This window comes from Colobus angolensis, unplaced genomic scaffold (assembly GCF_000951035.1).
Source record: "Colobus angolensis palliatus isolate OR3802 unplaced genomic scaffold, Cang.pa_1.0 Scaffold236, whole genome shotgun sequence".
NCBI classification, from domain to species: Eukaryota; Metazoa; Chordata; class Mammalia; order Primates; family Cercopithecidae; genus Colobus; species Colobus angolensis.
The window spans coordinates 1,752,825-1,769,444 of NW_012115555.1; the positions used below are offsets into that span (position 1 = coordinate 1,752,825).

At 50.1% G+C, this 16,620-nt stretch overlaps 1 protein-coding gene across 4 annotated transcripts; it reads left to right on the plus strand.

Moving 5' to 3' along the window:
- Positions 1-2,058: 2,058 nt before the first annotated feature.
- BRD2 (bromodomain containing 2) lies at positions 2,059-14,915 on the plus strand. Of its 4 annotated transcripts, XM_011944819.1 has the most exons (14): positions 4,281-4,634; positions 5,029-6,361; positions 7,854-8,157; positions 8,412-8,503; positions 8,767-8,904; positions 9,454-9,592; positions 9,678-9,892; positions 9,990-10,364; positions 10,882-11,010; positions 11,201-11,452; positions 11,570-11,832; positions 13,404-13,708; positions 13,917-14,039; positions 14,158-14,909. In XM_011944819.1, the coding sequence occupies exons 5-14, from the start codon at positions 8,794-8,796 to the stop codon at positions 14,292-14,294; spliced, it is 2,049 nt and encodes a 682-aa protein (XP_011800209.1). In that variant the 5' UTR covers positions 4,281-4,634; positions 5,029-6,361; positions 7,854-8,157; positions 8,412-8,503; positions 8,767-8,793; the 3' UTR covers positions 14,295-14,909. The 4 variants fall into 4 exon arrangements, with proteins under 4 accessions (XP_011800207.1, XP_011800209.1, XP_011800206.1 ...); XM_011944817.1 differs by lacking the exons at positions 4,281-4,634; positions 8,412-8,503 and adding an exon at positions 2,059-2,504 and having other exon boundaries at positions 14,158-14,915; XM_011944816.1 differs by lacking the exon at positions 8,412-8,503.
- The last annotated feature ends 1,705 nt before the right edge of the window (positions 14,916-16,620 follow it).

The following is a 16,620-nucleotide window of genomic DNA, read 5'->3' on the forward strand; positions in this document are numbered from 1 at the left end:
GACTCCGACTCCGCATCAGGAAAAAAAAAAAACTTCTTGCAATGACCAAATGTTCAATAATCTGTGCTTTCCCATATGACAGCCACTACTCACATGTGGCAATTGAGAACTTAAAATGTGGCTAGTATATTGAGACACTAAATTTAAAATTGTATTAATTTAAATCCAAATAGCCATGTATCTAGGAAATAATTTAGGAGACTGTTGGTACAGCTCAGGTGATAGAACTAGGACAGAAGGGTGAGTTGATGCATAGTTAAGAGGCAAAATTATGAGTCTGTAAGGGTGTGAGAAAAGGAAATCAACAACAGGCTCCCAGATTACAGGCTTTGGGGTTAAATAGCCGCCATTACTCAGGGTAACAGAAGAGAAAGAGCAGGTCTAGAGTGTATAGAGTCTGTATCAATTTTGAACGTATTGGTGTCTGAGAGTTATCCAAGTGGGAATATTTAGTAGGAAGTTTAGCTTAAAGAGCTGTGTGAACTAAAGATTCAGACGAGAGGCTTTGAGCCATGGAGTCAGATTACCTAGAGAAGTTGAACAGAATTAGAAGCAAACAAGAATCACGGCAAACATCAACACATAAAAAGGGGCTAAGGAAGAAAAATCCACTGAGACTGGAGAGGAACAGTTAGACAAATAGAAAAAGAAACAAGTGAGAGTGGTCATAGAAGTCAAGGGTAGAGAGAATGTCAGGAAGGAAACACGATCAAATGTCTAATGCCTCAGAGGTCAAATAAGGTGAGAACTGTAAAGTGCTTCCTGACTTTGCCACTTAGGAGGTTCTTGGTGACATCTGCCAGAAAAGTTTTGGTGATAGCAGCCTGACAGAGGTGGCTTGAGGAGTGGAGATGGGGAGAGAGAGGGTGACAAAGAATTGAGATAGTAAGGATAATTTCAATTTCAGGTCTTGGCTGTGCAAGGGAGCTGAGAGAAATGAGTCTCTAAGAGGGCATGACATTGAGAGGGTTGTTCTCTTTTTGTCAGCGGGGAAACCAAGAGAAAAGTTAAAAAGGTCAAAGGGCGGAGAAAGGAAGAGAGCCTCCGGGTAATAGAGAAGATTGACCAGGTCAATAGTAAAGGATTTCCTTAAACCGAAGGGAGGACCTCTAGTGAAATGGTAAAGGAATACACACTTGACCCAGTTTGCAGTTGGGAAATGGGAAGCCAGGAGTTCTGCAAGTTGGCTTTTCTGTTCTGTGAGGTGCCATCTGTCGGTGAAGAGAGATTAGGGTCTGCAGCGTGAAAATCTAGACCGTACTCTGGGTAATCAAGGGAGAAGTTATCGGCTAATGGCAAATTAAAGGCTTACTTTTTAGCTGGCAACTGAATCACTATAAAATTTTATGTTAGCAATTCCAAAATTTTGGAGGGACTCACTCAAGATTGAGAGTAGAGATCGTAACTTTAAGAGTATAAGAGGTTTAAACGGTCCACTACGAGATAGAGAAGGAAAAGTGATCAGCTGGTAAATATCGTACAAGATAGAGCAGTCCAGGGACTCACAGGTCTCACTAAAGTCTAGCGTAGGTTCATGGCACGGAGGGATTGTAAGGCTGCCTAAGACTAAAGCCCAATACGAAGTCCATGTCTGCGGTCCGCACCTCATCTCTCCGCGCCGCAGGCGCGCCGAGGGCGAGAAACGCCCTCTCCAACGGTCGCGCCACACCGACACCAGGAAAGGGGCCCCTCTCTGCAGACCCTCATATTTCCAGGTCCAGGCCCCATTCTCCTCCGCTAACAACAGCTTCCTGGCGCGCGCTTCCGCTAGTTTCAGGCCAAGACCAGCCAAGCTGCACCTTACACCCACCTAGAAGGAAACAAGCCTGGTCGCCCGCGGCTACCCAGCTAGGCCGCGGGTAGTGGGGGAGGGGGCGCTGAGGCAGGAGGTCGGCGCCAGGGTGCCGGCTCCCGCCCCACCACATTCGCGCGCTCCGAGCCCCGCCGCCGGAGCTGCGATTCCCGCCCGGACGCCTGCGCACTACGGCTCTCCCCGCCGCCTCTGACACTCCTTTCCCCTCCCCCAGTCAGGGCGCACCCTTGCGCCTGCGCTGTGCGTCTTCCTGGTCTGCGGCAGCCATGCTGAACCCGTATGGAGAGGCGAGTGGGGGGGATAGAGTCGAGGACTGCGGGATAGGAAGCTGGGGATATGGAGAAGCAGCAGCATTATAGCGCTCTGGGTTTCGGGACATAGGCCTGGGCCATGCGGCCTCCTTGGCCCCTTGCGCGACCCCCAGGAACGTTCGGAAAACTGGTCCTCGTGGCTTGGATGGGGGGGGCAGGGGGCACGTGACCTCCGTCAGCCAATCTGGGCGCTGCTGACGTGGCCGCGCGGCCCCGGTGCTCTCCCCACCCCCCCGCCCGTTCGGGAAGGGAGGGGCTGGGGGCTACGCCCCCTCCCCCAACACGGCTTCGTTTTCCGGGGGGGGTTGACACCCCGGATTACATACCCCGTACCAAGCTGAGGGCAACTTTGGAGGCCCCCGGAAGGCTTTAGGATCCAGGTGAGAAGGGGCCCTTGTGGGGCGGAGATGTTGTCAGTCAAGTGCTTAGCCAATGGTGGGGAGTCCGGGAGGGGGATTCTTGGGGTTCAGAAAAGAATGCTGAGAGTGGGAAGATTTGTCTTTCAAACCTTTTACAGCCAATGGGAGCGTAGAGGGGGGCGAGCGGGAGAGGGCCACTGGGGGGGGGATGGGAATGGCCAGCCTCATGCCTCCATACCAATTGGAGGGCAAAGGGGTTAGGGGGCGGTGTGGCCCCCCCATTCCATTCGTCCCCTGGGGGTACAGCAGCCGGGAGCCAGGTGAGAAGGGATCCATCGGCGGCCGAGGGAGGGGTGACCTGGCGGTGGGCTGAGGAGTGGTGGCTGTGGCCCCTACCCGTGGATGTGAATGCTTTAGGAGTTGGCCACCCAGGCTGTGAACTGAGGTTGTTCCCAGGCGCCAACTTCTTTTCTCCCCAGAGCCTCTGGAGGGAGCATTGCTGTGCGCCCTTTGTGTTCGCGGTAGGGGAAGCTCTAGTCGTCACACTGCAGGCTGGAGGTTACGCTTCGAGTCGCTCACCGAATTTGTGTGCATTCACGTGGACACGGCCTGTGGGGCCTTTTGCCCCTGTAGGATCTTTACTGAGCACGTGTCTACTCCAGGCTGGGGGTCTTACGAGCTGAAAGCTTGAGGTCTGCTTAGGAACAGAAACCAGGCCCAAGGTGGGTGCTGGCAGTAAGGGGGTCTAGAAAGCATGATCTGAGATGCGAGGGAGGCTCGGGACCTGGAATGATTTCACAGCTCCCAAGGTTTCGGGTTTCTCCAGGGTGGCCTCTTCCATCGCCTCCCTCATCCCCTCCCCCAGTCCTGAACAGTTCTCTCCTTGTGTACTGCGGGGGAGGGAACGGAAAGGAGGAAAAGAGTTACTTTCCCAAATTACTGAGTAGCAGTAGCCTCCCTGGTGACTCATGTGGGGGAAGGGAGGATAGAGGATCGGGAGGCAGTGATTTTCCGGAATGCAGGGAATAAACGAGAGCAATGTCTGGCTGCCCTTTTCCTTTCTAAGGCCTGGTATTTTTCTCCGCCTGCTAAGTAGTTCTTCCACGGCCGGCCCCCTGATGGGCCTCTGTCCTGGCCTGCAGAGCCCGGGTGGAGAAAAGCGGATTTGGGCGGTTGGGCCACTAGGGGGAGGGGAGAAGGCCTCTGCAAAGTTGCTGTGTCATTGCCCTTCCTGCTGCAGCCACCCGGACGGGGCCGCTTGTACTTTTGGGGACCAAGGCCTGATCCCTGGCTGGGGGAAGGGGACTTGCTCTCCCGATGCTCATTTTCCCCCGCCCTCCCCGGGTTTGCCCTACTAGGGGGGTCAGAAGACAGGAGATTGGCGGCCATTTTAGACGCAGTAACCGAGGTTGGAGCTGAAGGGCTACTGCAGAGGGAGGGAGGGTGGCGTGGTTGCAGCTCAAGGACCCAGGCCCTTACGAGTCCTTCCCGGGGGAGGGGGAATCTTACCGTATATTTGTTCACCTACACTGATTACTTTCCCTGATAGGTACACAAGTTTGTTTTCTCCCTGGTAGCGAAGAAAGGGGAAACGGGGGAGGGGACGCCCAGCCAAAGCCCAGGTTTTCTCGGGTGGGGGAAATCCTTTCACTCTCTTGTAAGGGGGCGGGGACGGCCCCAGAGATACTCTGGAGATCCTGACTTTGGGCTCTGGTTTATTCATAGAGTCTGCACCCTTATTTAGATAACCAAGTTACGAGGAAGACTTGAGTAAGTTGGGGGGAGGGGGCGAAACTGAGCTCCCAAAATGGCTCCTGCCCCTCCTCGGAGGCGGACGGCCGGGGGGAGGGGAGGAGGGGGAGGGCTAGTCTGAGCCGCAGCCGCCGCCTCCTCCGCTCGCCCTCCTCCCTGGCGCTGACCGATGGACCAGCCGCTCCGTGGGGAGGACTCCGGACCCTGGTGGGGGGGCGGGGGGGTTCTTTCGCCCCCGTGGCGGAGGGCCCCTAAGAGGCGGATACCCTTAGGGGTGGTGTGGCTTGTGGGTAAAGGTCCGAGCTCGCCTGGAGGGGGAGGGTTTTTCCCCAAGTCACCCCTCACAGGACTTTTTTTTTCTGCTCTGAGCCAGACGCCGGAATGGAATTTAAGGAAGAGGTGAGGTGGGTTACATTGTATAGGGTAGATGGATGCGTTTGGAGATTTTAATCCCACTTCAGGGTTGCCGAGGTTTTTTCGAACGAGCAGAAATGTATTGGTAACTGTAGGTGTGTGGGGGGGGATTAGAAAGGTGCTTGGACGTGCAAATTTGGGAGACGTATTCTAGCTTTTGTGGTCTTTGGGACTAAACAGGAAATAAGTGTTTTGCTCGTCTTTCCATTGTTTAGTTTGGGGGAGGGAGTAGAGTATTTTAAGACTTTGGCAAGCCTGTGTTTTACATTGTGGGGCATGGGAACGTTAGATCCCCTTGTCGCCGTTCTGAAGCCCGTAGCTGTTCGCCATAGAGGAACAGGCCGCGGCTTCTAAGATGGCGTCGTCTTCCTCGTTTCAGATTCTTCGCTGCAGCTGCCTTACCGCGGAGACCCACGACCCGCCGGGCGTCTTGCGGCCACACCCCTGGCGGGCCCAGGCAGGCTACGCCCACGCGACCCCTCCCGTTTCCCTGCCGCTCTGGCCAATGGAGGAGCTACGAATGGCACGACCTGCCCGAGCTTGGCAGTCTCCAGTTGTGCTGTGCATGGAAGCCTGGGAAGACTTTGTTGCAAGGGGAGGCGGGGAGAGGGTGCTGGAGGCTCTGGGGCGATGGCTTCCGCACCCCTTCCAACCATCCTCTTTGCCTGGATTCGGCGGACCACAGCTCAGCCAATTGGCTTGGAGATGTGGCGGGTTGCCACTTCCCTGTGGGTCTCTGCGGCACTCTTCTGCCTGGTGACTGACACCTTGGAAATGAAGTTTATGACGTCATCGTTGCGGCTGGCCAATAGAAAAAGCTCCCGCGGAGAGGTGTTCCTTCCCCTTCGACTCAGCTTCTTCACCCGCGTGAGCGAGCGCGCGCGCGCGGAGGGGGTGGGGGAAATCTCGAGCGGGGTGGCGCGCATGAGCGGCGAAGCTCCTCCTCCCCGCCTATATATAAAGGGCTGGCGCGGGGCTCGGCGGCGCCATTTCGCGCTGGAGTGGAGCAGCCTCTAGAACGACCTGGAGGATTCTGCCTACCGATACAGAGCCTTCGAATCGTCCGGGGCCGCCATTACAATCCACCTCCATCCGCTTGGAAATGGCCTTCGTCCTGGCCTATGACTGGTCCCAGCGGACAGTACAGACCCCATAGAAGCCCCTGAAGCTCCCCTTTTTCGGGCCCCGCCCAATCCTCGGAGTCTGTCCTCCCCTTCTACTCCGCCCTCAAGAGGATTTCAAAGATGGAGGCGGTGGCTCCCTAAACCACTTTTCGTGTTCATCCGCCTCCATCCAAGATCGAAACGGGACCTCGTCCGCCCCGTAGGCTCCCGACAAGAAGAGGGGATCCCTGCAGACCAACAGCGGGCTATATTGACGACGGTGTCTGAGATCGGGGACCGTCCTTTGAAGAGTCAGTCCCTCAGTCGCCCGCCTCAGCGGAGGCCGCCGCCATTTTCTTGCTGTCCGCCGTCTGCAGAGCGCGCCAAGCTGCCTGGAGCTCTCCGAGAGGCCCCAAAGGGACTGCTTTTGTGCCGGTCAGGCAGGGGGTTTGTTGCCTGGAGGCCCAAGAGGAACGGCCTCCCCCGTACTTACTGGGTTATGCTGGACCGGGCGGTGAGGGGAACCGAGGCCACCCGGACTTTCCGCGGCTGAGGGCAGCGCCGGTTCCCTGCGGTGAAGATGCTGCAAAACGTGACCCCTCAAAACAAGTACGTTTCCGCGAGCCGCGTGTGGGAAGGGGATGTTGCGGGGCGGCGGCACAGGGGTGTGGGGCGCCGTGTTCGGGGGAAGTACGGAGCGGCCCCGGCGCGCTGCTGTTGGCCGCGCGGAGGGCATTGAGCGACGGTTTTGGAACGGTGGTGGCAGCCCGGCTACTGCGCATGGAGGGGAATACAGGTTGTCATTTTATACACTTGATGCCGCCGTGGCCCACTCTTAACCGAGTCAGGCAGAGCTTGCTTGGCGGTGGAGTGTAGTGAGGGTGGACAGCAGGTCTGGCGTTTGGTGGATCTGGTGTCTAGCGGCGGTTTGTCATAGCTTTTTAGGGGGATTCACGGCCACCTCTAGCGCCCTGTAGGGTTGCCATGGCGATAGAGAGCTTAAGGGACTGGCAACGGGGATTCCCGGAGAAGGGTAAAGGGATCACTCTCCAAGTCTGCGGGTTCCTAACGCCCAGGATATGTCATTAAATGTTTTTTTTGGGTGGTGGGGTGGGTTGTACGTGTTGTTTGTTGGTGGAGGGATTGTTTTTTCCTAACATTTAAGGGTTTCATTCGGAGCAGGAGGGTAGAGCTAAGGTTCCTAGTTCAGCTCTGCGTTGTAAACAATGAGATTGTCATATAATGTCTTAAATCTTAGGTGGTAGGAAATTCATCGGAGGAGCACCAGAGGGACTGTAGATGAACCACTGTTGGCGTTTGGTGTCTGTAGTTGGTGCTATAGTGGGGAACTGGTAGTGGAATCGTATTGTGTAGTGGGTGGGTGGAAGGGGGCTATCACTTGGTGACCTTGACTTGTTTTGTACAGGTTTTTGACTTTCTTGGAGTGAGGAGACTTTCATTTGGTGCGACTAATTTTGGGGACCTGGTAGTTTCGGGCTGTAAAGTCTGACAAATGCTTCCTTGTCTGGATATTTTTTAAGTTGGTATGGTTTTTCCTTTGAGTCCATGTTCTGTTGTGGCGTTAACTACCCAGACTTTGTGGAAGATGGGGCTCTCTTTTCTATCTAGGTGGATTATTCGGTGTCTTATCAGCATTTTATGGAATTTTCTATGTCCGTAATTTGTTCTCTTCCTCTTTTCACCAGCGCTCAACCACCATGGCAACCACCAAACCCCCCAGTGAGGAGGAAGCTTGGGGTTTGAGTTTCTTAGCTCCTCCCATCTTGCTTAAGCCCCATCCCCATAGGGCTGTAGTTCTGAGATACTGTGCTCTATCAAACAGTTTTGGAGTTTAAAATATGCTAAAGAAGTCATTAGACTTCAGAAGGTGGAATCTAGATAGTATACTAAAAATACTAATAAAGGCGGGGCCAGCAATAAAAGCTCCACAGATTGTTTGGATGTTGTTTTTGCTTAAATCACTTGGCATAAGCGTAACCATCTCACTAGGGCCAACACCTGGATTTATCAGACCATTGTGCAAATGCACTTTTTCCTGATTTGCACGATATTGCCCTAATTTTGTTTCCCATCTTTACAGGCTCCCTGGGGAAGGGAATGCAGGGTTACTGGGGCTGGGCCCAGAAGCAGCGGCACCAGGGAAAAGGATTCGAAAACCCTCTCTCTTGTATGAGGGATTTGAGAGCCCCACAATGGCTTCGGTGCCTGCTTTGCAACTGACCCCTGCCAACCCACCACCGCCAGAGGTGTCCAATCCCAAAAAGCCAGGACGAGTTACCAACCAGCTGCAATACCTACACAAGGTAGTGATGAAGGCTCTGTGGAAACATCAGTTCGCATGGCCATTCCGGCAGCCTGTGGATGCTGTCAAACTGGGTCTACCGGTGAGTAAAGACATTGGAGCCTGGGAGGTATGGGATGAGCAAGAATGCGTGTGAATGGGGGTGGTCTGCCTAGTGTAGATGCTGCGGCCCCTAGGGAGTTCCCATTTCTCCCCTGTAGGGCAGTTAGCCACCAGATTTCTGGATTCTTGGTCCTTTGTGATTGCTCCGACCGCTTGCTGTAACTATCTTGGCATCTTTCCTTGTGCCCTCCATGTGTCCTTCCTTAACTTTTGTGCCCTGGCTCCATTTTACAGATTCCCACCTCGGGTTGGGAGAGGACCACGGTGGCCAAAATTCTTAGCTTCTTCCTTTCCCTCATGCAGCCCATGGATAGCCAGCCCCAGAGGTAATGTCACAGGATGGGAAGTTTCCAGAGTGGGTGGGAGGTGGGTGGTTAGAGAAAGGCAGCAGGGGCCTCCCTGTGGGTGTCAAGAATCTTATTTATTTATTTATTTATTTTGTCCCACAGTTTAACTGGGGCCGCAGTTTAAGTAAATATTTCTTTGATGCTTAGGGGGGGTGTGTGTGTGTGTGAGAGAGAGTCGGGGATCAGTAGTGTCTGTAAGCATTTATTTTTCTATGGTTCTGACCTAACATTTCTCTATTTAGGATTATCACAAAATTATAAAACAGCCTATGGACATGGGTACTATTAAGAGGAGACTTGAAAACAATTATTATTGGGCTGCCTCAGAGTGTATGCAAGATTTTAATACCATGTTCACCAACTGTTATATTTACAACAAGGTAAGTTTTTCTGTGTGTTCATTTAGCAGGTGGGGAGAAACAATGACTTCTATTATTGCTAGATAGTTTGTCTACATAAAGCTTAAATCCTTTGCTAGTGAGGGTGCTACCTGGGTAGAGTAGTCAGTCTTCAAAACCTGACTCTAGATGGTACTATTGAACATAGTGATGTGACTTCAGAGCTCCAGTTAAAGGTTATTTAAGTAGAACACTTCATATTTGGAGTGGGGGAGGGGGGTGGCCCGGTTTCTTAGAGAGCACCAGAGACCTGAGTAGACCAGGGATCTCTTTTCTTTTCAGCTCTCCATCCCTTCTGAACTTCAAAGGACCGTGTAGTTTTTTCTTTCGTATTTTGGGAGACACAGTTAAGAGAAAGTGGAAATTAGTAGTGGCCTGGAGTAGGAAATTTTCTTTAAGATTTGATGACAAGGTGACTTGCCGGGGGTATGGTAATGGCCTAGAGTCTGAATGCCTGTGAGAAAGATGGTGTGTATCTATCTTCTGTTGGCATTTTTTAACTTAACTTTATTGCTGTCTGTGTTCTTATAGCCCACTGATGATATTGTCCTAATGGCACAAACGCTGGAAAAGATCTTCCTACAGAAAGTTGCATCAATGCCACAAGAAGAGCAAGAACTGGTGGTGACCATCCCTAAGAACAGCCACAAGAAGGGGGCCAAGTTGGCAGGTAGGAAGGAGTAGGAGTTTTGCAAATGGACACCTAAAGATGGGAAAGAGAATCAAACTACACTTGCTTTTTTCCTTTTTCCTAGCGCTCCAGGGCAGTGTTACCAGTGCCCATCAGGTGCCTGCTGTTTCTTCTGTGTCACACACAGCCCTGTATACTCCCCCACCTGAGATACCTACCACTGTCCTCAACATTCCCCACCCATCAGTCATTTCCTCTCCACTTCTCAAGTCCCTGCACTCTGCTGGACCCCCGCTCCTTGCTGTTACTGCAGCTCCTCCAGCCCAGCCCCTTGCCAAGGTATGATCTGTGGATTTCCTCTGGGCAGCAGGGAGGCAAGGGTCTTAAGTAAGGTGGACGTGGGATAATAGGTTCCCTATCTTGTTTGTTTCTGCAGAAAAAAGGCGTAAAGCGGAAAGCAGATACTACCACCCCTACACCTACAGCCATCCTGGCTCCTGGTTCTCCAGCTAGCCCTCCTGGGAGTCTTGAGCCTAAGGCAGCACGGCTTCCCCCTATGCGTAGAGAGAGTGGTCGCCCCATCAAGCCCCCACGCAAAGACTTGCCTGACTCTCAGCAACAACACCAGAGCTCTAAGAAAGGAAAGCTTTCAGAACAATTGAAACATTGCAATGGCATTTTGAAGGAGTTACTCTCTAAGAAGCATGCTGCCTATGCTTGGCCTTTCTATAAACCAGTGGATGCTTCTGCACTTGGCCTGCATGACTACCATGACATCATTAAGCACCCCATGGACCTCAGCACTGTCAAGGTACCCACTGCATGGGGCAGATGGGATGCTCAGGCAGTGATGGGAGCCTAGGTGCAAAACATTAAGTATCCTTATGTGGGCACACAGCAGTCTTTGGTTCTTGGCAGTTTACTTTCATAAAATAATAGTGGAACAGAAAGAAGGTCTGGTGTTTGAGAATTCATATTTCCTGGAGTTTGAAACAGTAAGGTGGGGTTTCTTTGTCTTGAGAACAATACTGTTTATAATTAAGTACTAATGTTGTGGCAGTGTTGGGTTAAGGAAGTTATGGGGTGGAAAGACAGTCATAGGCCACCTCTCCTCCTCTGTCACTTAGAAATGATTTCTTTTTCTAGACATAAATATCTCTTCAACCCACCCAAATTCCTTTGACTTCAAACTTGAACCCCAGGGCACAGATCCTTAAGGTCATCCCCAGTGTGCTCTCAAGAGAGGGCTCTTCTTGTGGTGTCTGGGGTTGGCAGGGAAAGGTGAGTCTTCCTGCCTGTGCAGCTTCTGATGCTGCCTCCTTCTGCAGCGGAAGATGGAGAACCGTGATTACCGGGATGCACAGGAGTTTGCTGCTGATGTACGGCTTATGTTCTCCAACTGCTATAAGTACAATCCCCCAGATCACGATGTTGTGGCAATGGCACGAAAGCTACAGGTGAGTGGAAAGGTTGGAGTTGGAAAAATAAATGGTATGGGGAGTTATTTTGTCATCTGTGCTGCATAGCCTCAACATGAGGGTCTCACTGTTCTGTACAGTTGTAAATTGGAGCTATATCACTTGGTGGCTGGGTATGCAGGGCACTCACTGTTCATCAGCATAGTTTTGAGTTTGTGCCTCTTTCTAGGATGTATTTGAGTTCCGTTATGCCAAGATGCCAGATGAACCACTGGAACCAGGGCCTTTACCAGTCTCTACTGCCATCCCCCCTGGTTTGGCCAAATCATCTTCAGAGTCCTCCAGTGAGGAAAGTAGCAGTGAGAGCTCCTCTGAGGAAGAGGAGGAGGAGGATGAGGACGACGAGGAGGAAGAAGAAGAGAGTGAAAGCTCAGACTCGGAGGAAGAAAGGGCTCATCGCTTAGCAGAACTACAGGAACAGGTATTTTGTCACTCTTAAAAGTTTTTACTGGGTAAAAGGTTCATGCCGTTTGTCCTAATTTTTTGTTCTTGTCTTTTTATCTTTATTGACTTTTTCCACTTCTTGTTTTTTCTGTAGCTTCGGGCAGTACACGAACAACTGGCTGCTCTGTCCCAGGGTCCAATATCTAAGCCCAAGAGGAAAAGAGAGAAAAAAGAGAAAAAGAAGAAACGGAAGGCAGAGAAGCATCGAGGCCGAGCTGGGGCCGATGAAGATGACAAGGGGCCTCGGGCACCCCGCCCACCTCAGCCCAAGAAGTCCAAGAAAGCAAGTGGCAGTGGGGGTGGCAGTGCTGCTTTAGGCCCTTCTGGCTTTGGACCTTCTGGAGGAAGTGGCACCAAGTGAGTTAGAGTAGGAAGCAGAGACTAGTTTGGCTATTTCTCTTTTTCCAGGGGATGCCATCTCTATTTGCAAAGATTTTTCTAAATGGCCAGTTAACAGATGCAATAGGCTTTGAGCATTGGTCCCCAACCTTTTTGGCACCAGGGACCAGTTCCATGGAAGACAGATTTTTCCACTGAGGGGGTTTTGAGGGGATGATTTTTGGGATGAAACTGTTGCATCTCACATCATTGGGCCATTAGATTCCCATAAGGAGCATGTAGCCTAGATACTACCACATGCAGATCACAGGTTCATACTCTTACGAGAATCTAATGCTTCTGCTGATCTGACAGGAGGCAGTGATGCCTGCATACCTGCTGTTCACCTGTTGTGTGGCCCAGTAACAGGCCACAGACTGGGTACTGGTGTGGGGGTTGGGACCCCTGGCTTTGGGAGCCATAGGGTCTTTCACAGCTACTCTGACAGTGAACTCTGAAAGCCATAAACTACAAACAAAGATGGCTGTGTTCCAGTAAGTTTATTTGCAAAGACAAGTGGCAGATCACATTTGTTCTCTGGGCCATTGTAGTTTGCCTGTTGCTCTAAATCAATGAGTCTAGACTTTTGTTTTCAGTGGCGTAGCAGTTTTTGGTTTTTTGGTGTGTTTTTTGTTGTTTGTTTGTTTGAGACTCTTTAAGCTGGAGTGCAGTGGCGTCATCTCGACTCACGGCAACCTCCACTTCTTGGGTTCAAGCGATTCTGCCTCCAGCCTCCTGAATAGCTGGGATTACAGGCTTGAGCCACCAAGCCCAGCTAATTTTTGTAGTTTTAGTGTTAAGCTAATTCCTGTAGTTTTAGTAGAGATAGGGTTTCGCCACGTTGGGCAGGCTGGTCTTGAACTGACCCCAAGTGATCTGTCCGCCTTGGCCTCCCAAAGGCCTGGGATTACAGATGTGAGGCACTGTACCTGGCCCATGGTGTACTTTGGTAGTGTTTTAGGGAGTGGAAAGACCCATACCAGTATACCTAAATGGGTGTACCTTGGTTTATTGTGCTTCACTTTATGGAGATGTTTTAGAAATTACAGCCTTTTTTAAATTGAGGATTTGTGACAACCCTGTATGGAGCGAGTGAACAGTTTTTCCAACATGTTTTTGTGTCACATTTTTAGTAGTAGTTTTTCATTAAGGTATGTATGTACATTGTCTTTTTAAAGACCTAATGCTATTGCCCACTTACAGTCAAGAACATAGTGCAAACAACCAAGTAATGTGACTCAGTTTATTTTGGCACTCACCTTATTGCAATGGTCTGGAACCAAACTCAGAATTTTCTATCTCCAAGAGGTATCCCTGTATAAAGTTTTGAAAGCGCAAAGTAAATGTAATAAAATGCTTGGCAGGCAAGAGTTCCATAAAATGCTGTTTCACTATACAGTGTCCCAGTACCCTACCTCTGACTTGGCCATTGAATGGAAAAGCAGAAGCTCCACTCTGGGCAGGAAATAGGATCACTGAATTACAACAGTGGGAACATACTAGGAGAGGTTAATGAAGCTGCTTTTGCTGACAACTTTTTTTGCCCGTAGGCTCCCCAAAAAGGCCACAAAGACAGCCCCACCTGCCCTGCCTACAGGTTATGATTCAGAGGAGGAAGAAGAGAGCAGGCCCATGAGTTACGATGAGAAGCGGCAGCTGAGCCTGGACATCAACAAATTACCTGGGGAGAAGCTGGGCCGAGTTGTGCATATAATCCAAGCCAGGGAGCCCTCTTTACGTGATTCAAACCCAGAAGAGATCGAGATTGATTTTGAAACACTCAAGCCATCCACACTTAGAGAGCTTGAGCGCTATGTCCTTTCCTGCCTGCGTAAGAAACCTCGGAAGCCCTACAGTACGTATGAAATGAGGTTCATCTCGTGGTTCTGAGGACAGTTTAGGAAAGATGATGGGGTCTGTTTGCTTTCAGGATTGTCAGCTCCCAGGATAATGGGATGTGTTGGTTGACTGCTCATGTTTAAGAAAGGAACTTGGGAACCTAGGGGCCCATAATAAGATGTTTGGGGCAATCTTAATGTATCCTGATAAATTTCTTTCATTAGCCATTAAGAAGCCTGTGGGAAAGACAAAGGAGGAACTAGCTTTGGAGAAAAAGCGGGAATTAGAAAAGCGGTTACAAGATGTCAGCGGACAGCTCAATTCCACTAAAAAGCCCCCCAAGAAAGGTGAGTACATATTTATAGGCCACTACAGATTGACTGCATCCTGCCTTCGTGACTGTCCTTTATTGACAATTGAAGATTCAGACTTGAAAGTCTTTTAACTTTCAAATTTGTTCTGCAGTGAGTGAGAAAACAGAGTCATCCTCTGCACAGCAAGTAGCAGTGTCACGCCTTAGCGCTTCCAGCTCCAGCTCAGATTCCAGCTCCTCCTCTTCATCGTCGTCCTCTTCAGACACCAGTGATTCAGACTCAGGCTAAGGGGTCAAGGCCAGATGGGGCAGGAAGGCTCCGCAGGACCGGACCCCTAGACCACCCTGCCCCACCTGCCCCTTCCCCCTTTGCTGTGACACTTCTTCATCTCACACACACACACCCCTGACCCCCCCCGACCCCTCTAGGAGAGCTGGCTCTGCAGTGGGGGAGGGATGCAGGGAGATTTACTGAAGGAGGGACATGGACAAAATAACATTGAATTCTTAGCCCCATTGGGGAGTGATCTCTTGGACACAGAGCCCCCATTCAAAATGGGGCAGGGCAAGGGTGGGAATGTGCAAAGCCCTGATCTAGAGTTACCTGAGGCCATAGCTGCCCTATTCACTTCTAAGGGCCCTGTTTTGAAGTTGTTTGTTCTAATTTATTTTAAGCTAGGTGAGGCTGGGGGGAAGGGTGGGGCCATGGTCCCCTCAGCCTCCACGGGGAGGGAAGAAGGGGGAGCTCTTTTTTTACGTTGACTTTTTTTTTCTACTCTGTTTTCCCTTTTTCCTTCCGCTCCATTTGGGGCCCTGGGGGTTTCAGTCATCTCCCCATTTGGTCCCCTGGACTGTCTTTGTTGATTCTAACTTGTAAATAAAGAAAATATTATTCAAGTTTTGAGTTACCTTAATACTTGCTTTTGTAGTGTTTCAAAAGGAACATCATAAGAATTGTCTTGATAATTTTGAAGAAAATATTCTTGCAGTGAGAAAAGGCAATAGCTACCCTATAATTGGATTGTTTTAATTTTTAAACCAGTAGGCTTTTGCTGTGTTTTTAATAAATCCATCTGACTTTTGTAAACTGAGTGCTTAGAAGTAATCTTTAGGTCTACAATTTGCTCGTTTAAATGAGAAATAGTTCTGTGGCTCATTCATGCTTTAACCAAGAACTCAAAATTTTGAGGTAGGCTTTAGGTTTTTCCCTGTGGCACTGGATGTGTGAATTTTCTCCTGAGCAGATGTAAAATGTGAGAAACGGGTGGGAGGTAGCCAAAGGTAAGCACTTTGTGCACTGAGTTTATTGCCTTTTAAAAGGCAATTGGGACTACTTCATTGTTAAATTTTGCTGCCATGGTCACACATTGCAAATTTACAGATAGTTTATTAGTTTACTAGGGTATTACAGCAATTAAATGGCAAAACTCCTTTCTGCATACCACCTTGTCTTGCTAAGGGGAGGGAAGGGTTGTAAGGGGGTTGGGATGTGTGCATTCTGGAACTCGGGGCTTTAATACTGGAAAAGTGAGACGTGGCTTAGTATAGTATACCATAGTAGGAAATGAATAGAGACGTGGAAAGTAGAATCAGGAGTGTAGTAAAGCAAATGGTTTATTCTGCTATAAATGGCACCAGAAACATGTAGGGTGGATTTTGGAAGCAATAAATTTTACTAGTGATTATCAGCCCTCTTTAGAGATTCGGACTAAACTGGGGCTTGAGCAACAATTTTCAAAAGCTCAGGAGATGGTAATAAAAAATTAGGTTTGTGAGCCACCTGCTGTTTGCCAAACAGTTGTAGAGGGGAACAAATCCTTGTTTGGGCTTTTTCACTAACTCGTGTGCACCAATGAAAGTTCTTGAGCTCTGGTCCCCTTTTGAGAAGAACAGATGTTGAGGATTCATAAGTAATAGAGATATGTTGGGCAATAGGTGATGAGATAAAAATTAAAGTTCTGAAAATCGGAGTAAATTTAAGTGCGTGTCTATGTCAAGGACTACATCTCATTTCAGAGGGAATTTAAGGATTGAATTGGATTAGTTTTGGGACAAAATACAGAATATTTTGTCTGACTGCAGCCTCTTCTGCTCATGTACTTTTTTTGGTTTGTTTTGAGACGGAGTCTTGCACTGTTGCCCAGGCTGGAGTGCAGTGACGCGATCTCGGCTCACTGCAAGCTCTGCCCCCGGGGTTCACACCATTCTGCCTGAGCCTCCCGAGTAGCTGGGACTACAGGCGCCCGCCACCTCGCCCGGCTAGTTTTTTGTATTTTTTAGTAGAGACGGGGTTTCACCGTGTTAGCCAGGATGTTCTCCATCTCCTGACCTCGCGATCCGCCCGTCTCGGTCTCCCAAAGTGCTGGGATTACAGGCTTGAGCCACCGCGCCCGGCCTCAGTCACATATTTATTGAGTTCCCTTGATTGCTTTTTCAGCAAATTGTTAGGCCCATAGACCTGGGCATTGCCAAGCCAGAGGGTATAAGGTGAAGGTAAGGTCTTATCATGGAGTTTGCTTAGCACAAATAGAGTGCAATTATTAACCATCATGGTGTGGTGATTATACTGATGGAATCCAAGATCAGGCATGACTTGGTCTTCACAGACTGTCCTT